At 63.3% G+C, this 23,248-nt stretch overlaps 1 protein-coding gene across 3 annotated transcripts in view; it reads right to left on the bottom strand.

Moving 5' to 3' along the window:
* Window positions 1–23,248, bottom strand: part of CASZ1 (castor zinc finger 1) — a 143,621-nt gene that overhangs the window by 3,217 nt on the left and 117,156 nt on the right. For all 3 annotated transcript variants that reach the window (XM_045984290.1, XM_045984371.1, XM_045984206.1), the window contains 16 exons: window positions 20,438–20,914; window positions 16,561–17,395; window positions 15,504–15,572; window positions 13,897–13,987; window positions 13,037–13,201; window positions 12,013–12,185; window positions 10,995–11,836; window positions 8,557–8,692; window positions 8,249–8,312; window positions 6,794–6,948; window positions 6,568–6,690; window positions 5,307–5,645; window positions 3,576–3,774; window positions 2,725–2,896; window positions 931–1,082; window positions 591–732 (listed from right to left, as the gene is read on the bottom strand). In XM_045984290.1, the coding sequence (XP_045840246.1) occupies window positions 591–732; window positions 931–1,082; window positions 2,725–2,896; window positions 3,576–3,774; window positions 5,307–5,645; window positions 6,568–6,690; window positions 6,794–6,948; window positions 8,249–8,312; window positions 8,557–8,692; window positions 10,995–11,836; window positions 12,013–12,185; window positions 13,037–13,201; window positions 13,897–13,987; window positions 15,504–15,572; window positions 16,561–17,395; window positions 20,438–20,914 (4,134 nt within the window). The remainder of the gene's footprint in view (window positions 1–590; window positions 733–930; window positions 1,083–2,724; window positions 2,897–3,575; window positions 3,775–5,306; window positions 5,646–6,567; window positions 6,691–6,793; window positions 6,949–8,248; window positions 8,313–8,556; window positions 8,693–10,994; window positions 11,837–12,012; window positions 12,186–13,036; window positions 13,202–13,896; window positions 13,988–15,503; window positions 15,573–16,560; window positions 17,396–20,437; window positions 20,915–23,248) is intronic.

Genomic DNA, 23,248 nt, shown 5'->3' with positions numbered 1-23,248 from the left:
AAAAAAAAAAGAAAACCAAAACAAAGAAAAAACAAACAAAAAACCCAAATGAGAAACCCAATGGCAGAAGCAAGTATGATATGAAAACGTGTGGACAGAGGAGGAGCAGAGAGGCAACAGGAGAGAGTAGGGAAGGAGGGGGCAGGGGGAGGAGAGAACGGGGACGGGGAGGCTGTGCAGGGGGAGGTCACAGAGGCCTGGGGGTGGGCCTGGGGCCCAGCCCAGCCTGGGGCGGAGTCCGGTCTGGGCCAGCCGCTGGGGTGGTGGGCCGGGTACCTGCGCCCCCGGCTCTGGCAAGTCCCCGGCCTACCTGCCCCCCGGGCAGAGGGCTGTGCTACTCTGTTCGCGCTCAGAGAGGACAACCCAGGGTCCCCTCCTGGAAACTGAAGCCAAGGGCTGAGTGCTGGCGGGAGGCGACCTCTACGACCCGTGTCCCAAAGGCCCCCCCCCCCGTGCCACACCCAGCGGCCGGCTCTGTCCTCCTCTGAGGCCACTTGACCATGACCCTCCAGTCCTCAGGGGGACCCAGCCGTGCCTGGGGACCTGGAAGGAGGGGCCCCGTCTGGAAGTCCCCAGGCCCCCGCACTCACCGGCCGCGGTGCTTTCGTTGCCCACCGGGGTGCTGGAGCAGCTCCGGTCCATGGTGGACGACTCGGAGGACACGGCGCCGGGGCTGCAGCCCGTGTAGTCCATGTAGTCATCTGTCTCCGCGTCCATCAGGCTCGGGGGGCCCTGAAAGCAAGCAGGGGAGCCCTGAGGAAGCTGGGCTGGCGGCTGCGCTACCCCCGGGGAGGGGGCAGGCTGTCGCTTCGGGGCGGTGTGCGCCGTGCCCCCCACCCGGATGCCCTGTCGCCACCCCGGCGCGGGGGGGGGGGGGGGGTGGGGAGGAGGTGGGGGTGGCGGCTGGCCGGCCCCGCCCCGGGCTCTCACCTGGGCTGGGGGCGCGCGATCGAAGTTCTTCCCCAGCATCCTGCGCATGTGCTTCCGGGCGTGGGAGGTCATCTGGTGCTTGAGCAGGAAGGAGAACTGGCAGCCCTCCCGGATGCAGTGGAAGTGGCTGTTCACCTGGTTGTACTTGCAGCCTGTGGACGGAGCCCCGCCCGGCCATGAGCGCCCGCCGCACCTGCTGCGGGTCGCAGCGGCTGGGCCCCGGGGAAGTGTGGCCCGCGGTGAAAACGGCGTCCCCCCCCCTCCTCCTGCGAGGGCCTGTATTCCACCCCACCCCCCGGGGGGCACGAGGGCGTGTGCCATGGCAGGCTGGGCCCCCGGCCCCGGCCCCTCCATCCCCCGGGGCTCCAGGTGAGAGAACTTAGTGACCCATCCACCAGGTCGGCCCCCTCCCAGCAAGCGAGATGTGTCACCCAGTCCCCTGTGGGGAGCCCTGGTGCCTGTCCCCGGCTCTGTTTAGGCCTCTGCCCTGCCCCCACCCACCTCCTCTCGGCTCTGGGCTGAGAACAAACAGCGGGCAGGGCTGAGCCAGTGTTGGCGTGGGGCAGGTGAAGGCCTGCCCGTCTCCATGGCGCCGGAGCTGGCCAGGTGTCTTATATCACCCCCCAGCTTTGTTTGGCCCCAACTACCACCCAAACCCCCCGACGTTGAGTAAATACAGACAGCTACGGAGCACCCCGACACCCGTAAGCTGAGCCCGAGGAAGGACAGCACGGGCCACCGAATATTGACATCTGTTGCCACGGTTACCAGCCCTCTCTGGGGCCATGAATTCTTCTTGAATTAATACTTGAAAAAAAGGTCTGTTTCCTGCCTTTCTCTGGCCATCGCCCCGGCTGTCTCACCCTCTCCCTCTGGAAGGGGCGGGCAGCAGAGGCAGCGGCCCCACCGCAGCTCTGGCCACCTGAGTCCCAGCAGGTCCAGCCTGCAGCCCAGAGGTCTGCTTGCCTGCCTCACAGCCACCTGCCTTCCAGGTTCCAGTTTGTTCCTGGCAGATTCCTGCCCCACCTCAGCAGGCCTGGGAACATGTGGCTCTATCCTGAGGCAGATGCGTGGGCTTGGCCTTTGCCCGCTCATGGCGGAGCCCAAAAGACATCCCCACTCAGGGGGCCCTGGCTGGGGGCTGTTGAGAAACTCAGGGCACATGTGGTCTCCTTCCCGACCCCACGGCCACCTCCCTCTGGGTCGGCCGGGTCGCAGACACTCTGGGCTGACCCACAGTGCCCCTGCTCATCCCACCAGCTGCCCCCGACCAAGCACGGTGTTAGCGGAGCAGACATTCCAAACCCTGGCGGCCGCCGGCCCTGCCACCGGCTTCAGCAGCGCGCTCCACACACAGCCACATCCCTCGATGACACGTGCTACACGACCACGGGAGCAGACAAGGCAGGGTCTGCTCTGGACAAAGCCCTTGCAGTGCAAGCCCGGGAAAGAGATCCCGGGGCGGGGCCACTTCAGGAACTTCTACGTTACCCGCACGGCCTCAAGGGAAAAGGAAAGAGCAGCAGGTTCAGGGCCTGACTCTGCCCATGCGGCGTTTTCCCCGGGGGGATGTGGGGGGTGGCTGGGGCACTCCGAGTCACCCTCACCCCGCTTCCGGGGCTCTTTGCGTTGGATGGTTTTCCCCATGTGACAATGCCCAGCCTGTGAGATCTGGGACGTTAACGGATCGCAGAGCCTGAGAGGCAGGGAGGAGAGGTGGGTCCGGGGAGAAGGGGCCAGAGCCGCACCCCGCCACCTGCCGTAAGCCACCGCCCCAGTCCCGGCCGCCAGTACCTAGCCTGCCGCACTCTTCGCGCTTGGTGAAGTACTTGAACCCGTTGGCCGCCCGCCGCTCGGCCTTCTCGTGCTTCTTTATGTGCCACGGCAACTTGGTGGTGATGTTGGTCACGAAGTAGCAGCCGGTCCGGAGGCAGTGGTAGTGTCCGCGCATCCGGAACTCGCAGTGCTGCAGGAAGGGGCGGGGGGGGTGGGGGTCAGGAGCAGGCCAGTGGCCTCTGTAAGCTCCCGCCTCTGGGCCATGGGAGGCCATTCTCTGTGCTCAGAATCAGGAAACGTGGTCAGGGGCAGGCCTTTCACGAGTCCAAAAGCAGTATGTCCCTTTTGTCATGTGACTGAAACATCGACCTGGTGATCTTGCCCACCGCTACTGATCTCACGCCCGGAGCAGACATCACTAATCTATCCCCGTGCTCTTCCCCGCATCACTCAGCTCGGGGATCAGACTCCTCCTCAAGGCGTTCTGACAAACAGCCCCTCCCAGTCTCAGGGTAGGCCTTTATGAAGGTGAACTGGATCTGCCCTTCCTGCCTGGGGCATGGACAGTTCAATCTCTAGCTGACCAGTGGGCTAGGCATCTGCGGAGAGAGAGCACAGTTCCAGAGTGGGTGGAATGATGCCAAGTGTAGAGCAGTGGTCCAGCATGAGGTCCCCACCGAGGGCTAGAATGACGTGACGACCCTCACCAACGGAGCCCCAGTTTGGACCCCTGCCCAGGAACCTCCAAGGGCCCAAGGCACGACGGCGCCGTTTCCAGGGCGGAGGGCGTAAGGCAGGAATCCCTGCCAGGCGGAGCTGGTCCCGGGCCCTGCCCTGGGCCCCCCACCCTCCCCCGCTCCCATGCTAACCTGGTTGGGGCAGAGACACTGCAGGGAGTAGTACGCGAACTGGTCTCGCACGTTCACCAGGTTGTTGCTGGGGTTGATGTGGTCCAGGCAGTGCGACTCGGCCTTGCCGGAGGTTTTACACACGTACTTGCAGTTCCCAAACAGACAGTGGAAGTGGAACTTGTTGGCGTACTTGCAGTCCGTCGTGAGGCAAGGGTCGCTGGAATGAAACCACAGCCCAGAAGGTCACTGGCATTGCCAGGGCCCTCCCTTCTGACATCCTGACATTCGTCGTGTCGGGGTTTTGTTCCCTCATCCCCCGTGGCGCAGCCCAGAGGAATGGCCCCTGGGCTGCCCTCCTGAGCAGCAAGTGGCTTTGGCCAGAGGAGACTACAGATCCCAGCATGCACTCTGGCCTTCTTTTTGGACTGGATGGTGCAGGAAGGATTGCACTGTGCAGGCTGCCCAGAGCATTGCATGCTGGGACACGTAGTTTCCATGGCCACACCTCAGGATTATAGATAAGGACGGCTGCAGTAACCTCTTGGATGTGAAAATGAGAGATGGTGCTGCCAGCCCTGGCGGGGGGCCAGTGAGGGCCTGGCCGGCCTGGCACGGGCACTGCCCTGGGTGTGGCTGACTGACAGGGTGCAGATGGGTGGGCAGCCCTACCAGGAAGCTCAGCTACCACGGGGCCCTGGCCATTGGGAACGTGCGCCTGGTGTTGGGTCCTGCTGAGGCGCACGGCTGCCGGGGCCCCCCCAGGGTCGGCCCAGGGTGTGGGGCTCCCGTCCATTCAGAGGACCTCACACGCCGGCTGAGTGGTAGAGCTCGGGGCGGAGGGGTGCTGGGCCGAGTCCCCGTGTCGGCCGGCCCCAGGAGCAGCAGCCCTGCCCCACGGCCTGCCCCCCGGGCGGGCAGACAGGTGGGGAGGACGCTGTACGCCAGCCTTCCACCCTGGCCCCGGGCATGGCTGGCCCCACGGCGGCTCCGGGGTGGGCACCTGACCACACTGGGGAAACGAAGAGGGCTGCCGCTGAGGGGAGGTGGAACGGAGGAAAGGAAGCCCGGGGAGGCACGGAGAGGAGCGCAGGTCCCTTTCCATGCCACAGGCCCGGCCCCAGGTGCTCAGAGAGGGAGGACAGCTGCCACTCAGGCCATGTGTGTTCACATCCAATTTATTACTTTTATTGAGAACAGGAAACCGCACACATAACGATACAGAGTCACCGTTCTCGCCACAAGGCACCACCACCATCCAGTGAGGAGGGGCCCTTCCGCCCCTGAGAGCTCAGGCCATCATGCAGATGGGCGCGGGCCTGGGGAGCGCCTAGCCCCCTCCCCTCCTACTCGTGACTTCTCTCGTTCTGCAAAGGGTTGGCCGTGAACACGAGCCACAGAGACCAACAAGGAGGCCCAGGGCAAGACGCAGCCCTCCTTGCGAGGCAAGGCCTACCACTCCCAGCCCACCTAAGCTGGTCCTCGCAGTGTCAACACCGCCCCTCTGGAACAGCGGCCACGACCACCACCATCTCCCCCCACCCCAGATGGCCGCTCTGGGAACAGGCGGGGAGGTCCGAGCAGCAGCATCTTTGCTAGAAGGACATTGCCCGGTGGCGGTGTCCCCGAGACGCTGGGGACAGCCAGGGCTGAGCGCAGGGTGAGGAGTTGGGCCTCCTCGGCTGCCCTTGCTACCACCTACTCCCGAGACATGCGGGGGACGCGGGACTCCCGGCTCATCGAGGGACTCACTTCTCCTGGAACTGGAGGAATCCGGGTTTGACCTGGGGCTTGGCGTTTTCTAGAGAAGTCGTTGCCAAGGGCGAAGCGGGCAGGTGAGGCACAGGCGCTGGAATCTGAGGCATCTGGGGGATGGCGGAAGCCAGCTGCTTCCAGGCGAGCAGCGTGGGGGTGGAGGGCACGGCGGCCGGGCTGGGAGTGGGACCCTCCAGGGAGGACACTGTGGCTGTCGTGACAGGAGGGGCTGGAGGGGATGACGGGGCCAAGGCAGGTTTGGTCTCAGCAGCCGAGGTGGGGAAGGAGGCCTCCGTGTTTCCCTTCACTGCTCCTCCCTCCGTCCGGAAGTGGAAGCTGCAATAGGCCGGAGCCACGTCTCAGGTGGGGAGTGACAAGGGCCCTGAGCAGCTAGCCTTTCCTGGGGTCTGATCTCATCACGAACCTTGGGGCCCAGTGTCCCCCCGCCAAGTCTCCAACCCTAGACGTGATTCTACCAGGAAGGAAGGACGGACAACAAGTGGTTGTATCCTCTGGGCCTGAACTTGGGCTCCTGGCTCTGCCCTAACTGTACCTTCCTGTGACCTTCCTGCTGTGGCTGTCCCTAGCTCCTCCCTACATGGAGTGGGGCAGGGGATAGGGACACCAGGCCCTGGTGCACAAAGTCCATGCTTCCAGAATCTGCTCTGAGAATTAAAGGCGGGTGTCAGCCTTCGGGGAAGCTGGCTGATCCGCAGACGAGCCCTGGGGCTGCCGCAGAGGGAGCAGAGCCGAAGCGAGGGCCCCGCAGCCGCGGTCTGTTTGAAATGTCCGCAAGTTCTGGGTTCAGTTACGCTGGGCGGCTGGCCTGCTGCTCTTCAGCTCAGTGGGTTTACAAATTAATTTCATTATCTTTAGGTCAAAGAGAATCTACAAATCTACAACTGTGGCTTAGAAAGATCTTCACCTAGGGTCCCTGACTGGTCAGAGCAGGGTCCCTCCGGCTAACTCTGCAGGAACCATCTGTGGTCGGGCTGCACTGGGCGGGGGGCCTGAAGCAGACCCTGTTCCAGGTCTCTAAGTGGGGCCTGGACTGGCTCAGAGGGCCCTGCTGGGAGTTGAACTGGTGGAAGGGCAGGGAAGTCCGCCTTCTTCTCAGGCAGTACCTTCTAAGAAGCCAGCTCAGCTTCCGAGGTCTGGTGGGAGCTGCACATGGGGCAGCCCCCGGCCCCACCCGGCCCGGAACCAGGCTGGGATGAATGAGGCTGGGTTGCCATGGGCCCTGGGGACCCCCACTCACTTGGCGTGCTTGATGGCCCCGTCCAGGGTGCTGAAAAGCGCGCCGCACTCCTCCACCACGCAGTGGAAGTGGGCCTTGTGCAGGAAGTCACACTGGGCGTCACAGAAGTCCTTGGTGCCAAACCTGGCAGAGGAACCGCTGGTCAGAGGAGACCCTGGGGCACTGGCCACCACGAAGAGTGGGCGTGGCCCTCCCTGCGCCTCTGCTCTGCCAGGAAGCCCCTCACCTTCGAAGGTACACCTTCCAGGGCTCGGACAGCTTCTCCTGAACCAGCGCCTTCACAGCCTTGCCCAGGAAGGGCGAGGACTCCACGGCGGCACTGCCCTCTGCTTCCGTCTTGATGTTCAACAGGCTGCCGAGGTTGGGGTTGCCCTGAGACATCTGCGAAGGGCACAGGGGCTGTGCTTGAGGCTGGGGACCTCAGGACACAAACGTGGCCGCCCTGGGAGCAGGAGCAGCTCTGGGCCCCTGGGGCCTCTCGCAGCGGACCAGAGCCACGGAGAGGAGCGGAGGCCTGGCCACAGCCAAGCCTGCTCTGAACGGAGGTCGCCGCAGGCAACGTGCAGCGCTACCCTGGCCCCATGGAGGTGTCCGGACTCCTCCACACAAGCCCCGCGGTGCTACGATCCATCACTCAAGTAAGGCCAAGACTCTGGGCACACACTCCAGCCTAGCTTTTCCCAGACTTCGTGGCTCCCTGGTTATTTTCCTGCCAGGTTTTCAAAAGAAGTGCAGGAGGAGGGGGGGAGCCCCTATGAATTCCTTGAGAACAAGAGAAGGCACACAAAGGAGGAGTCGAGAGGGAGGGAGGGAGGCTCACAGGGTGAGATCAAGATGGCTCACTGCTGCTGGGGCCTGGAGGGGGAGCGGGGGGGCGTGTAAAGGCTCGACCCACATGGGGCGTGGGGCCCTGACAGGAAGGAACCAGAGGGTGCAGGGGGCAGTGACCCGAGAAGGGAAAAGGAAAGCAAGAGAGCTAGGAGGTAGGGAGGGAGGGAGGGAAGGCGGAGGGCACGGGGCCTGGGGCGGAGGGCAGAGGGTGGCAGGGGGCTCCTCTCCTGCCAAGGGCCCAGCCGGGACCCCCGTCCATGAGGTCCGGCCCGGGCCCGGCTCCTTCAGCACTCACTTGTGTGCGGTGACCAAATTAATCTTGCTGTAGTCAAATTTATCATGTGAAGGGGGAAAATATATTTGAGATGATGTATAATTTACAAAGACCCTGCATTATTTAAAATAAATATTCTGGAGCGACCTCTGCGGAAGGCGTCCGAGACCATTACTCAACCCGAAAAGTGGAAATTGATGCTTTGCTCCCATTTTGGGGCCCCTCCCCCACCTCTTTTTAAACAAACAAAAAAATATATAAAATAAATAAATAAAATTAATAACTGAGAGCAGAAGAAGTTAGAGGGCTCCGGAAAAGCTTTTGGAGCCCTCCATCTGAAGGGAAAAAAAGGGTGTCAGAGGCTGGAATATATTTCTTCAGCCAGTTCATTAAATTAATTTGTAAGCAGTGGCTCTGAAATTATATCCGATGAAAAATGGCCTCAAAATTTAAATGGTACAAACTCATCTTATTAGAGGCAAAACATTAAAAAACAAACACATCCCCCCCACCCCCCAGCGTAGCTTTAATTTCTCTGGGTGGGGGAACGGGGGGCGTGTGATGGATGGTCCTTACCTTATTCATAAGCGAGGATAAAAGAGATGAATTTGCCGGGACTGCGTGGCCATTTGATTCATTACTGGAACATACAAACCAAGGGGCTTTAGCTTGGATGTACGTGGGACTGAGCCCAGATACTCACCCTTCCCAGGCCACTCCTCGGGCCCCGGCCCCCACCTCCCCCACACCCCCCACCAGGCTCCATGTGCCCGGGCAGGAGGATGCCCCCCGCTAGGAGGGGTCACTGGCTGGCCTCTGTGGGCTCTGCCTCCAGGGCTGCTGTCCCAGAGCCTGTGGCCTGGAGCAGAGCTGGGAGGCCTCACCTGGGCTCCTTCACAGTCAGGTCTAAACTGCGGTCCTGGGAGACCTCGTGGGGAACCGGGGCACCAGCATTCTCACCGGGCTCCTGCTTCACCGGGGCCGGGGGGAACCTGGCGGGGGTGGCCTGCTGCCCGCTTCCTAAAGGGGAGGGGAAGGAAGATGGTGTTAGAGGGGCTGAGGGCTTCCTCCGGGTATAAACCGGAACCCCCCCCACCCTGTCAGGCTGGGGCCGTGGGGGAGCCCTGGCTGCTGGTCAGCGATTCTGCCCACTGACATGATCGCTTGTGACGCTTACCCCTGTGTGGCAATTCTTCAAGTGATAATTATTGCAAAATTATGTCAAAGTTGTCCCGGCTCAGGGCCTCCTGGAGGAGAAGGGCGGGAGGCTGGGGAGGGAGCTGGCAAGGAGGTGGGGACCCTTCCTTTTCTCCACCGACTGTCACAGTCAATTTGCGGGGCTGCCGCTTAGGCTTTTATCACAGACTCTGTTACTGCTGAGGCAAAGTGGCAGATCTAGACTGGGAGCTGCGCCCCCTCCGAGGTCCCCGGCCCACTGTTGCCGGGGCGACGGCCCTGCCTTCCACTGAGCATGCCTGGGAGGGGCACCTGCCCCGTCAGGGCTATGGGAGCTGACAGCCAATCAGAGTGGTTCCAACTACCTGACCTCGGCCGTCAAGCTGTCCGGCCGGGCTGGGCTGCACCGGGGCTAGGTGGGAGCGGGCGGTGCAGCCCTTGGGGGAAAGGCTGAGCAAAGCAGGGGCAGAAGAAACAGCTGATGGGAACGTGTCCACCGAGTCCTTCTCCACAATCCCCAAGTGGCTCAAATATTACTTTGCCCCAAGGCAGTGCGGCTCACAGAGGGCTGTTTCACAGGCAGCAAGTGGCATTTTATTAAAAAATCAAGGAAAACGGGCCCCCTCCCCTTCCCTTGACCTTTGTTTTGGGGGAAGGAGATTTTTCTGATGAAAAGGAAGAATTGGCCAGTCTGGCCACGGAGCCCCGTGTGGCCCTGAAGTGGGTCCCACCCCGGCTGGCAGGCAGCTGGCCAGAGGGGCTCGGCCCCAGGGTGGTCCTGCTGTCCCTCCCACACCTGGAACGGAAGGTGGGTCACTCCACTTCCAGCTGACAGGAGCGTCCCACAGGGGACAGACGAGTTTTTGGAACTCAGCATCCACATGCCGGGAGGTCCCCAAAGTCACTTGCTCAAGGTCCCCCAGGACATGGCCCGGCCCCCCCGCCCAGTACTGGCTGGCCCTCCGGGGGGTCTGGGCACATCCCCGGGATAGGCTGCAGGTCTTTAGGGCTTGGGGTTGTGGGGTCTCGAGAGGCTCTCGTGGAGGAGCAGGGTGCTAGGGCTCAGCAGTTGGCCCACGGAGGTCCAAGGCCAGACTTCGTACCCCCCTAGCCATGTGCCCGCGAGCAGACCATCCCCACTGGCCCTTCAGCTCCACAAGGCAGGACTCTGGGTCCCTGCTGTGCCGCGGCACTGGCCCGGCGCGCGGCCCCCGGCAAGCACAGTGGTTGCTGAGTGAGCGGGTAGAGCGGCGGCTGACGGAATCAGCCGAGTGCCGAAGGGAGGCTGGGGGCGACAGGGGGCAGGAGCCAGGTAAGCAGAAACGCCAAAGAGCTCCAGAGACACAGAAGATGTTTACAAAGAGTAAAAATGTGAGAGAGGAGAACCACGCCTCACAACAAGCCAGAGGGAGGGCGGAGGTGTCGCATGGAGCCTCGGGCTGTGTTGTCCAACGGGGCAGCCACTGGCCAGGCGTGACTCAGTTAAACTAATTCCAGTAGAAATCCAGTTCCCTGGCCGCACAGCTGACCTGAAGCACTCAACAGCCACCTGTGACCAGTGGCTGCATACGGGACAGTGCCGAACAGAACATTTTCCATGGCCGCAGAAAGTTCTACCAGATGGCACCGACTGACGGGGAGAGACTGGCAAGATGTCCTTGGCCTCGAGGGGCTGGCCAAGGGTGAATCCCAAGGATCCCCGAAGTCTGGCCACCCCACTGGCCACCCCTGAAGTCCTGCCCCCTCCAGGGACACAGATGGGGCCCTAGGGAAACATGGGCCTCTGGACCGCTCTCATCAGGGGCCAGACCTGGTATGACGTAAGGTGAGAAGTCAGAGAGGTGGGCAAGGACCAGTTGTCCCCAGGATGTAAAGGCTTAACCACCTCTGCTTCACAGATGAGGGACCAGAGCTGCCTGGGGTGGGGTGGGCAGGCCAGAACGAGGGTCCCCCCAAGAGCACATAAACAGGAGGAGGCAGAGACCAGGCAAGGTGGGGGTCTGAGCAGGCAGGGACCGTGGATGTGGGAGTAGAAAGGGCCCTCGCCAGCCTCCACCCCCACTCCCACTCCGCTCCGCAAACCGACCCTGCGGGCTCCGGGGGTCTGCGAGCCACCTGCTTCCTGGGCAGGGCCCAGCCTGCTCACCTGGGTCAAAAGTGGCAGAGGGCTTGAGGGCAGCAGCGGCCAGCCTGGCCATCATGGGTGAGATGAGGCCCTTGCTCGCTGAGATCCTTTCCATGATAGAGGCGGGGGGCACCGGGACAGAGGAGGCAGCCGCAGGGGCAGAGTCGCCGGCTCCCGAGGCAGCCAGAGCAGGTGTGTCAGCGGCTGCCGAGGCCACTGCCCCTGACGACATGGCCCCCAGGAGGCCAGGGGTGCCCACAGGTAGGGAGGCACCACTCCGGCCAGGCAGGATGGGAAAGTAGGGGGCAGCGGTGGGCAGGCCCGAGTTGGAGAGGGCCAGGGCCAGCGGGATGGACGCGGGCAGGCCCTGGGACAGCAGGCCGGAGATCTTGCTGTTGGGAGGCTTGGCGGCCCCAGGCACGGCCTCGGCAGCGGCGGCGGCAGCGGCCAGGGAGGCGGAGGACTGCTGGCTGGTCGGGGAGGCGCTGAGGCTGGAGTTCTTGCTGCTCAAGGCCGAGAAGTCGACCAGGTCGTCGTTGCTCGACTCCTCGTGCTCCGCGTCCTTGGCGCCCGGCAGCGAGGACGGCAGCCCCGGCGGGCCCGAGGGGCGGACGTGCCTGCGCTCGTGCTTGCGCTTGTGCGAGGTCATCTGGCTGGTGGAGGTGAAGGTGAAGCCGCAGCCGGCGCGGATGCAGTGGAAGTGGTTGGTAGCCTTGCTGTACACGCAGCCGTCGTAGCGGCACTCCTCGTACTTGTAGAACTTCTTGAAGCCGTCCTTGGCGTACGCGTCGTCCTTGATGTGGTAGCTCTTGTGCTTCTCGATGTCGCATTTGTTCTTAAAGGTGAATGTGCAGCCGGGGCGCCTGGACGGGGCGTCGGGAGCCTGTTGCGGGGGCCTCGGGGAAGGGGGAGCCCAGGAGGAGCTTCTGGGCGGACCCCCCCAGCCCTGTGCCCACTGCCTTGAGGCAGCGGGACCCCAAGCCCCGCACAGGCCCACCGGCCTGGGTCCGTCCCTCCCCCTGGCTGGCACCCCACTCACCTGCAGTGGAAATGGGTGGTCTTCTGCCCGTAGAACTGGCAGTCGGTTGTGCCGCAGTCCTCGGTCGCTCGGAAGCGCTGGAAGCCGTCGTTGATGAGCTGGGTGTTCTTCTTGTGGAAGTTCTCGTGGGTCATCACGTCGGATGTACTGGTATACACCTTGTTACAGCCCACCTGCAGGCAGGACGGCCGTGGGGGCAACTGAGGCCCGCAGCCCTTGGGCCCAGGCCAGAGCAGCCGTGCTGTTGGCCACTGACCTCCCCGCTCAGGGGCTTCGGCCCTGGAAATGCCACCCGCCCCCCCGGGCCGTGGGGAGTCTCTAACATCCTCTCCAGCCCTCCAGGCCTTGCCTGTGCTGAGGGCCGGCTTGCCCTCAGGGCCTCTCCTATGCCCCCTCCAGGCAGAGGTGTGGCAGTCCCCTCCTGCAGGAGGGGACTTTGGGGTCCTCATTGGTGCCTCTCTTTCCATAGCCCCTGGCGGTGGGCAGGGTTGGACCTGGGGGGCCTGGCAGTCACCTTCAGCCCAGGGACTCAATTAGTGGACAGTTCCTGGCACGGGGCCCTCCGCACCCCACCCGGGATGGGCCGAGGCAGGCAACGTTGCCATATTGAGTAAAAACCCGTGGAATCCGAGCACTCTTGAAGGCTGGGCCGTGCCAGTGTCTGCACCATCTCAGGGCCCGGAGACCGAGCCCCCCTCTGCTCCTGGCCCAGGTTGTTCCACGGAGCCCATAACAACCCCCTGACAAATACCGGGGGGAGGCACGCCTGCTGTTATGTGCAACCCCCAGCCGCTCCCCCGGGACCTGACACCTTGAAAAAGCCCAGACGCTGCGTGGCATTAAAACAGAGAATTAAACAAAAACCTCCTCGGGAACCATTTGCGATGTGGCTCTTGGTGTTAAAGCCTGAAAAATGTCGGTCTGTATAAACAGCTCCCTGAATTTCGCCCGCACCAACTAAGGCCACGGGGGTGGCCCCGCCCCTGGCCCCGCCCCCAGCCCCGCCCAGCCCGCGGGTGGGCACCTGCATGCAGTGATAGTGGGTGCTCTTTCCGTTGAGGTGGCAGCCGTGGTAGTAGACGCTGCAGTCGTCCAGCGGGCTGAAGCGCATGAAGCCGTGCTGCAGGGAGTTGTCGCGCTTTTTGTGCATGTTGTAGTGACGGATCACGTCCTGCTTGCTCGTGAACCTCTGTGGGACAGCGCCACGTGGGTCGGGTTGGCCACCCGGTGGGGACCGGCCCTACCCTCGCCCCCACAGCCCAGACCGCGGGCCCCCAGCTCTCCCAGGGAACAATCCTGTCTCTGGCAGAGGCAGCCTGCGTGGCCTCTAGGCCAGCACCGGGGACCCAGCTGGAGCCATTCCAGTGGTTCCGGAGCCCCCCAACCCCCGGTCCTGGCCTGCCTGACCTCCCGCCAGGCTCCCCCGCAGTCACGCCCAGGAGCAGAAAAGCTCGGAGTGGGCTGGGCCGTTCAGGCAGGGGCTCTGGGGGGTGAGGACGACTTTTGCCTATGGGCCCCCTGGTGAGCAAGAGGGGACGACGCTCTCTGCAGGGACCAGAGGTGGTTTGACCATAAGCAACAATCTGTCTGGGCCTCAGTGTGATCATCGGTTAGATGGGGCAGGAGTCCTGACCTCATGAGGACACTGGGAGGCGTCCCAAAAGGGCGCTCAGCCCGCGGGCTCCATCCCTGGGGCAGGGCGGGCTCCCAGGGAATGGGAGCTTCCGTTACTGTCCCGGTGGTGCAGAAGGCGCTGGAATCTATCAGGTGGTTTTCTGGGTTCTCCGCCTGCTTGGGTTCAGCGCCCCCAACCCACATGTGAAAAGCTTGTCTGCCCCCTGGGGCCAGCACGCGGGGGCAGGGCTGGTGCCCACCGGGCCCTACCTGGTAGTTGCACTCGGGGTCCAGGCAATGGTAGTGCTCTCGGTACTGGTAGGCGCAGTGGATGTGGCCACAGTGCTGACTGCCCGAGAACCTGCAGGGAGGAGGCGAGGTGGGCTCAGGCCTCTCTGGCCAGCAGCCCCAGGGAGGACACCACCCAGGCTCTCGGCCCGAGAAGCTGAGAAAATCCGTGCCTACACCTCAGGGAAGTGCTGCTGGGGTTCAGAGACCCTGTGTTGGGGTGCAGGGGTGGGAGGCAGAGGTCATCTGTAGGGGCGAAAGGGCAGGGGCCTAAAAAAGCCAGGGGGCGTGACCGCACCTGTTGTGAATCCCAGAGCCACTGAACAGCAGACCTTTGCCCCCTACCCTGGGGATGAGGGCCCAGGGAGGCACACAAGCCTAGCACCAAGGTGGGAAGGAAGAAGCCAGGGCAGGCCAAAAGTCAGAGCAGAGACAGAGGAAGAGGCCGGGATAGGATGGCGTGGGATGGGGTGAGGCAGTGAGGGCAGGGACCCCCATGGTGGCCTGACTACCGTTCCTGCGGGGCCACCGCTGGCCCCCCACCCAGGGCTCAGCTAGGTGCGGCAGATACAGACTGGGAAGGCCCGGCTGCCGAGAGGTGTTAAAGCCTCTCTCTTTCCTAGGCTTTCCTGACACTTGAAACAGCCCAGGGTTATGAATTTTTAAAGTACAGCATCTGTTCGGCGCCCTGCGGCAGGGAGGCTACGCTCCAGCCAACCCGGCAGCCGGGAGCCCCGTGCTGCCCGGCTGTGGCCTGCCTCCCGGGAAACCCCGTGCCTTCTCCAGGCCCCGAAGACGCCGGCTACCCTGGGGAGGCCGCTCTGGGGGAGAGCCCGTGATGACAGCAGGGGAGGGGACGGGTCTCAGCCGGCAGGACAGAGCTGGAGACCCCCTCGTACGGAGAGAACGGCTCGCAAATACACATTTACGCTGAAGCTGCCAAAAGGGCCATCTGCTGAGGCCCTAATAATAATGATAATAATAATAATAGAGAGAATGGAGCGAAGCTGAAAAGACAGAGAGGGGTGGGAAGAAGCGGGCAGATCAGCAGAAAGATGGAGGCTGGGGAGAGCCCCCGCCATGTGCTGCCCCATCGGCAGCTGGCAGTGAGAGACCTGGTTTGGGGGAAATCTGTCGAGGTGAAGGTTCTCGACCTGCCCATCCCACTGCCTCAGAAATGTACAGGAGCGGGTCTGGAGTCAGGCGCTGAGGCCTGGCTCAGGGACCACACTGAGGCCAGGTCAGGGAGGACCATCGCCCATACCCCTTCTCATCCCCAAGGGTTCGGCGCTGGTCTGCATCCCACCCAAGACTCTGCAAGCGATTGCGGGGCTCTGGGCTCCCTTGTGGCCTTCGGACACTGTGGCACTGCCTAGGGCTTGAGGACATGCAGCCCAGAACACATTAAGGGGCCGCGGCTCTGAGATGGGGCGGAGTCCCTCAGGGGAATTCGAGGGCAGCAGCGCACAAGAGTGGGCAGGCAGCAGGCACCTTGGCACTGGCCAAGATGGACCTACGGTCCCGCAGTCCCCAGGCGCTCCTGGCACCACCCCCTTCTCTCCGTGGCCGTCTCCTCCCCAGGGGCCTACCTGGCAATATATTTCTGGTAAATGTTTACATCTTCGGTGACAGCTGGTTTATCTGTGGGCAATCCGTTCCTGGCAAGAGACACACAGGGCACAGCTGATTAGCGGACGGGGGTAGCCTCATGCCCCAGGAGCATCTAGGGGGGCAGCTCCCTGCCCTGGGGCCCCGACCCTTCCCTCTCTTGCTCTGTCGTGTTCTGAGGCCCTCAAGGTGGGACTGAAAAGCGCTTTTGGCAGAACCCTGGCTCAGGTTCAAGAGGCCCAACTGTGGCAAAGACAGGGCCACCCAAGCTGGCCGGCTGGAGGGCTCCACCTCAGTGGTGGGCCCGACCTGGAGTCCAGCTGGGGAGGAAGCCTTGGAGGCGGGGGCCTGGCCCCTCTTGTACACTGGGAGTCAGGAGGATGCTGGGAAGACCCCAGGGGAAGGGGCGAGAGCAGTGCCGAGAAAGTGTGGTGAGCTGGTCAGAAGCCCCCCTCCCAGGCCAGCGGGCAGCTCCCTAGATCACTCCCAGGTTGGGGTCTGTCTCCAGGGGGACAGCGGCATGGGGGAGGGTGTCTCTGGCCCACACAACTGATCCAGGGAGCAGTTTGCCATGGCCTGGGCGTTAGCAAAGAGTGGGTTCTCCCCCACCCCAGACTCCTGCCTTCCCTGGGACCTAGGCTTCGAGCCTGGGAGCCAAGGTCACCAGCTTGGAGCCCAGAACCCCTAACCCGGACTGGGACTTCCCCAGCCAACTGTGAGGCTGCATCCGAGGCAGAGAAAGCCTGTCACAGGGGGTCACAGAATTCCCCGGTGTGCGTGCTGGCGGACGAGCACATGCAAGAGCAAGTGTGCCCACCGCGAGATGTCTGGCCCATAAACCGAGCATGAGCGATTACGTGTGTGTATGTAAGTGTGCATGCGTGTGCACACATGTGTGCAAGCCTGCGTATGAGAATCTGGGTGTGGTGGATACGTTCGTTGAGGTATGAGTGGGTGTGTGCCCAAGGCTGGCCTTCTGAGGCAGAGAGTGGCCTTCCCGGCGACTCTAGTCCCGAGCTCAGGACAGGGGTGCCTTACTTGACAGTGGAGACGGTTCCCGTGGTGATGGAGTCTGTTTTGGAGAAGGTCGACTTCAGGTACTCAGGAGTGTTGAAGGGCAGGGAGGCAGGTGGCTCAGGCCCTGGCCCAGGGGCGCTGGGAGCACTGGGCACACTGGGGAGGGGCGCAGGGGCCAGGCTGGGGGTGGGTGGGACCTTGGCGGGGCCCGGCTTCTGGATGGCCCGGACGTCGTACTTGGAGGGGCGTCCCACCTTGCCCGTCTTGAAGGCAATGGCCCCGCCCATATCGGGGCTGCCCTCCCCAGGCTTGAAGAGATGGAGGTATTTGACGTTCTCCAGGTCGTACTTGGATGGCTTCTTGTAAGTGCTTCCATTCTGGGGCCGCAGGTTGTCGCCTGTCTTCAGTTTTTGGATGAAGAAGTCGTACTTGGAGGCGCGGGCCACCAGGCCCTGCATGGGGACGCTGCTGTGTGACGGCAGGGGCAGGATGGTAGCCTTGGTCTCCAGGTGGGCCGTGCTGCTGGGCAGCCGCAGGCCAGGCAGGGGCCCCGCCCCCTCCTTGCCCGCCCGCTCCTCGGCCTTGGTGCTGTGGGCCGGCCAGGAGAGCTGCTCGCCGGCCTTGAGCTTGCGGATGTACTCCTCGTATTTGGAGAAGCGCGCCCGCTTGCTGAGGGCGTCCTCGGAAGCAGGCAGCACGGAGGAGGAGGCCACCTCGGGGGTGGAGCCCGCCTGTAGCTTCTCGAAGCTGATCTTCCTGGCCAGCTCGTCCCTCGTGTTCTGGTCATCGTAGCCGAACATGCCGAGGAATTCAGTCATGGTGGAAGCCGCGTAGTCCCGGAGCGAGGAGGCCTCTCCTGTAGCACAGGGAGAGCCTAGTCACCTCTGGGAGGGAGCAGGGTGGCCGAGGGCTGGGGGGCGCCCCCTCCCCACAAGCCCCCACCCACAGAGGGAGGAGGCTGGCGTGGGGAGGGGGCGGAGCACGACATGATCTATGGACATTTGGCTCACTTGTTAGGTTTTACGACTCTTAAATTAATTTGTTTAAAAAAAAAGTAATTAATACCGGGGTAAAATAAAACGAGTTCATCAATGCCAGGAAAATCAATTTCCTAAATGTTCTGGCCGATGGCTTTTCAGTACATTAAACAAAGTTTCATAAATGTCTCCTCTCTCTTGCCTTGGCCTAATATGAAAGAGAAGTCACTTTACTGGAAGTAAGGCCGGATCCCAACCTGCCTCCTCGGGGTGGGGTGACGCAGGGGCTGGGGACAGGTAGGGATGTGGGGTGGCGGCTGGGCAGTCAGGAGGGACCCCCGGAGCTGAAGGAGCCACTGGGGACAGGGATGGGATGGGACTGGCTGAGCCCACCTGGGGGACTCTCCCTGGCCCTCCACGAGTGGACATACAGCCCCTCATCCCTGGGAGGTGGACAGCTTGCCCCAAGCCTCCCCAGGAGCGGGTCTCTTGGCTCCGCAACGGCCCCCAGGTGAATGAGGGTCCCAGACAGCAGGGCGGAGGGGGGCAGGGGCCCGGCTGAGGTATTTACTCAGATTCACTCAGGGCTCCTTGCCCCAGGGAAGACTGATGACGGGGGGAGTCCTATGCACCTCCCCTGTCAACCCACCGCTCGCGTGTGAGGGTGGTCCTGCTGAGGAGAGTCCGGCCCGAGAGGCTGGCCCTGCTAGCCCTAGCAGCGCTCACTGCAGCGCGTCTGGGGGCCCCGTGCCCAGTGCAGGGCAACTTCTCCACAGTGGCGTGAACAAACACACGTGCACACACACACGTACGTCCCCAGCTACCTGCCCAGCTCTACAGACACACACACACACGCGCGGATACAAACCACCCCAAATCCTGCACGCATCTCCCTAGGACGAGTCTCCTGGTGGCGGAGGCAAGCCGATCCTATTCTGCCGGGGTTTTTCCTGTGGGGACCCACCTCCGTGCACACACGACCTTTCACCACAGCAGACGTGTGGCTTCCAGGCATGCCCAGACCTGCTCATCCCGTGCAGAAACTCACTCCGCACCTACTACGTGCTGTGCCCGAATCAGGGGAAGGTGCACCTAGAATGGGGAGGCCCACACCCGCCTCAGGGACACACACGTTCTCTCCATGCTCATCTGAACCAGCAAGGCCGGGCATACTCAGCAGGAGGACACTGGGACAGCCGGGGAAGGCGTGGCTACAAAAGAGGTGGCCCAGGACCCCAGCAGGGTGACCAATTATGGGGGCTCACGCCTATCAGGTCCGTGTGAGAAGGACAGTCACAGGCAGCACCTGACCCCCAGGGTGGGCAGAGTGACTCCAGGAGCCAACAGGTGGCTGTTCCTTGGACAGGGTGGCCAGTGGGCCACTGTCCTGACCTCAGGCTATGTGGGGTGGGGAGCCTAGCCTGGGAGGAGTGGGCTCTGGCTGCTAGATTCTGTGGTTCAGGGACCAGGGAAAGGGGCTAAAAATAGCAGGACGCAGCTGATACCTCACTATATATGGCAGAGAGACAGAAGGCTTTGAAGGGCAGGCAGCTTCGTGGAGGGAGGGGGCCTGGTGAGGGTCTAGGGCAGCCCCGAGGCCTGCATTCCTGAGCCCCCAGGCCCAGGGAAGGTGGCCCGCCCCAGCCCCGGTCGGTGGCTAGGGCTCCAGCTGGTTCTCTCTGGTCCCCCAGGCTGAGCAGGCTGCCCCAGGTGTCAGACTACAGTCCCTCGGGACCTCTAACCGAGGAATGATGCCTGCCTGGATCATGGGGCCACTGGCAGCTCCGGCCCTGCCTCCTACGGTCCCAGCTCTCCACTTGCAGTGAGACAAGGCAGAAGTCAGGACAGAGCTGGTCCTGGGAGGGGCTGGGGCCCTGACAGGACGGCAGCCCTGTCCCTGTCCCTCCCTCTCCTCTGGCTCAGCACAATCACCTTGTGTCTGGGAACGGCAAGGGCTTTTCCTATCAGAGGAAACGGAAGGTCACACTTTTCCTCATTGATCTTGCAATGTTTGTTAATTACTCTGTCACTGATGTGGCGAAGGATAATTAAACAGCTCTGTTTATATCTTATATGCATAATTATGTGGCTGCGCAGGGCTCCCCGCGCAGGGAGGAGATGCGCCCCTCGCTGCAGGGGGAAGGGGATCGGGGAGCAGGCAGGGGAGGCTCGGGGCGCCAAGCACAGGCCTGAGGAGGAGACTGGGAGCTGGAGAAAAGACCCCAGACCTGGGGTTCCGTCCTGGCGGTGGGGACCAGGGGCCCTCCACCCGAAACCACCGGCCCTCCCTCCCTGGAGGGGAAGGAGCTCTCCGGCCGCTCCAAGTCGTAAGGACAAGGAGACGGCCGCAAAGCCAGGCCTTAGCCGTCTCACGGGCGGGGAAAGAGGTCAGCCAGAGGAGCGGGTCCCAGGCAGGTGGGTGTAATGGGACATTCGGGCTGGACCGGGTGGGGCCGTCCTGCTCCCTGGGCCTCACCCCTGAGAGGTCCTGCCGGGGACAGCCAGTGTCCTTGGTGAGGGGAAGCCCTCCAGGAGAGGGCAGGGCAGGGTGGGACAGCAGGCCCATCCCGGAGCTGAGCAGCCCTGCCCCCACCCAGCAGATTCCTCTGATGCAGGTGTGGAGAGACAGCCCCACTGTCTGTCCTCCGTCCCGCGTCCCTGCAGCTATCAGACTGTCTGTGCTCACGGCGGCCCCCAGCCGGGAAGCTTCCCTCCCACCCCGAAAAATTCTCCCCTGTTCTTGCCACTACTTTGGCCCCGGGCCCCCATATCAGGAGAACTGGTGGGGCAGAATGAGGTACCCATAAGGGGAGCATGCGTGGGGGAAGCGGGCAGGGTCTACAGACCCCCGACTCCTTCCCCTCCAGGGTCATGCCATCCATCTATCCGTCCGTCTGTCTGTCCGGGGCTCAGACGCCTACCTGAAGCCTGCTTGGCTCTGGGGCTGCTGTCGTCCTTGGAGGCTGCCCCGCTAGATTCCTTCTCCTCTGCCAGGCCACTGCCATCCTTGGAGGGCTCTTCGCCGTGGTCCTCCTCGTCGCTGCAGCCCTGGGGCTGCACCATGTAGACGCCCTCAGGGGGCAGCTCCAGGCCCTCGCGGCCGATCCTCCCCAGGCTGGGCGCGGGCGCCGGCTCCTCGCTGTACTCGCCATTGACCCACTTCTCGATCACCGCCCGCCTCTTGTCTTCCTCGCTGCGGGCGCCCCGGGCCACGCCGGCCTCTCTGTCCCGCGGCCGCAGCGGGCTGCCCTCGGCCTGGGGCCCCGCCTCCGCCCCCTTCTCCACCACCACCTGGCGGCTCAGCTTGGCGCAGATGGCGTTGAGCTTCAGGCCGCCTTTGCGCTTGGCCGCCATCGCGGGCTTGCCTGCGGGCGGGTCGGTGCACCGGGTGCCTTCAGCTGCGGACAGACGGAGAGGTCAGAGGTGGGCACATGCCAGGCTCGGCCCCCCAACCCCCGGCAGCCCCCAGGCCCTAGGTCTTCCCAATCCTGCCTTCCTTGCACTGCCCTGAGCCTGGATGGTGGGGCTTCGGGCCCCTCCCCAGACCCTGAACTCTAGGGGCCCTGCTCCCCCAGCGCTCCATCCCCAGAGCTGGGCACTGGGTGGGCCTGGACTGGGTGGTTCAGGGAGAGCTTGTTTGTAAACGAGCATACACATGGATGATCTTCAAACACCAAGGGCAGGCTTTCTTCAGCACCTGGTTTCTGGAAGCATTTCCTACACCTGTTCGGCCCTCAGTTCCTCTCCTGAGAGGCAGGCCAGACACGACCCCAGATAGAGGAGACAATGTGTCCTTGGACGCTCAAGGGTACTGAGGCACGCACGCTGGCTGAGGGGCTGGTCACTGGGGAGCACTGGCAAGTGACAGCGGCCTACTTGTGAGCCTCTGCCACGCGGGGAGGAGGCAGCTGAGAGCCCGGGAGCAGCCCGCACCAGCCTCCTGCTTCCCTGTCGCAGCCGCAAGGGGCCGGCACCCTTGCCTACCTGAGCATCCCATCCCCGGCCGCCCTTCAGCAGACCTGGGCCCTGGGCCCTCCCGGACCCTGGGCCCTCCCGGACCCCTACCTCTGCTCACTGGAGAGCTCCGATAGCTCTTCCTTCGTCCCTGGCTACCCAGGACCCTCCAAAGGCCTCTGTTTTTCCTCCCACCCCTCCCCTTCACAGACCCGCTCGAATTCTCTGGCCATTTCCCTTCCCCAAGCCGCAGTGAGGGCCACTTCAGGACAAAGCTCCTCACAGCCGCTCCGAGAACGGCTCATCCCTGTCTGGGGATCTCACTCTGCCTGCTCGGCCTCGGCCAGCTCCCGCAGCCCTCGAAGGCCTGGCTGATTCCGGGAAGCCCACAGCCCAGCCTGGAGAAGCCACAGCTGGAAGAGGTTGGCTTCCTCAGATTGCCAGCAGGGAGCCCGAAGGCTGCAGGCGCAGGGCGGAATTGCTGCACAAGACGGGAGCTCGAACGAAGGCTGTCCGAGGTGCTGCCGCCCCTGTCACGGCGGCTGAGCGGGGGCGCCCAGGGCCCGGGTGGGGGTCCAGCGCCCAGCAAGTCCCCTCACCACACAGCCTGCGACCTGCCACGAGGGCCAAGTGTGGACACACATATGCCTGCTTGCGTGCCTGTCTGTCTGTCCTCCGCCCTTCCATCCGTCCATTTAGTCAGCTCCTGCTGTGGGCCAGATCCCGTGGTGGGCCCCACACACAGGTTCAGCCCAAACCGGCTTTGGGCACGGGGGGCCCTGCTGGAGTCTCTCAGTGGTGGGACCCCCTTGCGTGGGCTTGTCTGAGTCTCCACCCACAGTGGTCAAAAGGCTGAGGGCGGGCAGGGGCTCTACTCCCCAGGCCGTGGGCAGAAGGGGCTCCCCTATAATGGGTCAAAACCCCCACACCTGGAAGGCCCCCGAGAGGCATGCTCAGATGGGATGACCACAGCTGGGCCTCCCCAGGGACCCTGTCCGAGGAGACTGGGCTTGTGTGCACCGGTGCTCATACAATGCCCAGCAGCCCCAGAGCTGCCCTGAAGCTGGCCGCTGGTGCACATGGCCTCACTAAGCCCAGGGGCCTGGCGACCTAGCCCAGTCCAGGCAGCACCCGGCCAGAGAAGGCTCTGCTCCGCTCCCAGTCCTGGGGTCCTGGCTCTGCCGGACCCCATGCTTGCCCAGGCCAGGGGCCCACTCTACTGAAGTTCACCCAGATCTCCAAGTCTGTGCTGCCCACACCCAAGTCTCCAAGCATTGATGTGGGCTCCTCCTCAAAGTGCAGCGATGGGTCCCCTGTTCACACCGTCCCACCTAACTGCTGGGCTGGCTGCCAGGCCACACCACACCAGGTTTCCTCCAGCAGACCCATAGGCAGCGGGCCTCACCTGGCCCCCTCGGTCCTCTGCCCTGGTGGGGAGGGGAAGGGGGGGAGCAGGGGTGCCTGCTCTATTTTTACCAGGAGGTAAGCAGCCAAGTGTATATGGCAGACAGCAAATGGATCTATAAATATTTATCCCAAGGAAGAGGGAAGCAGAAGCTCCCAGGGCTGCACTTGCCGCTGGTGACTCCCCCTTCCCTGGGCTCCCACCCATCCTGGAGCCTCCTGGCACTTGGGCCCACCCTCCCCTGGTCTCGGCCCTGTGCCTGGCTCCGTCCCTCCTGGGCCCCCACCAGCTGCAAGGCAGCTGTGCACCCAGGGCCCGCCCCCAGCCCGCAGGCCCCTTTGCTCCGCCCACACCCCCCCACACCTGCCCTCCA

The sequence above is a fragment of the Meles meles genome, chromosome 1 (assembly GCF_922984935.1).
Source record: "Meles meles chromosome 1, mMelMel3.1 paternal haplotype, whole genome shotgun sequence".
Taxonomy (NCBI): domain Eukaryota; kingdom Metazoa; phylum Chordata; class Mammalia; order Carnivora; family Mustelidae; genus Meles; species Meles meles.
Note: the sequence above shows the minus strand (reverse complement) of the source record. Positions and strands in the feature narration are given on the sequence as shown.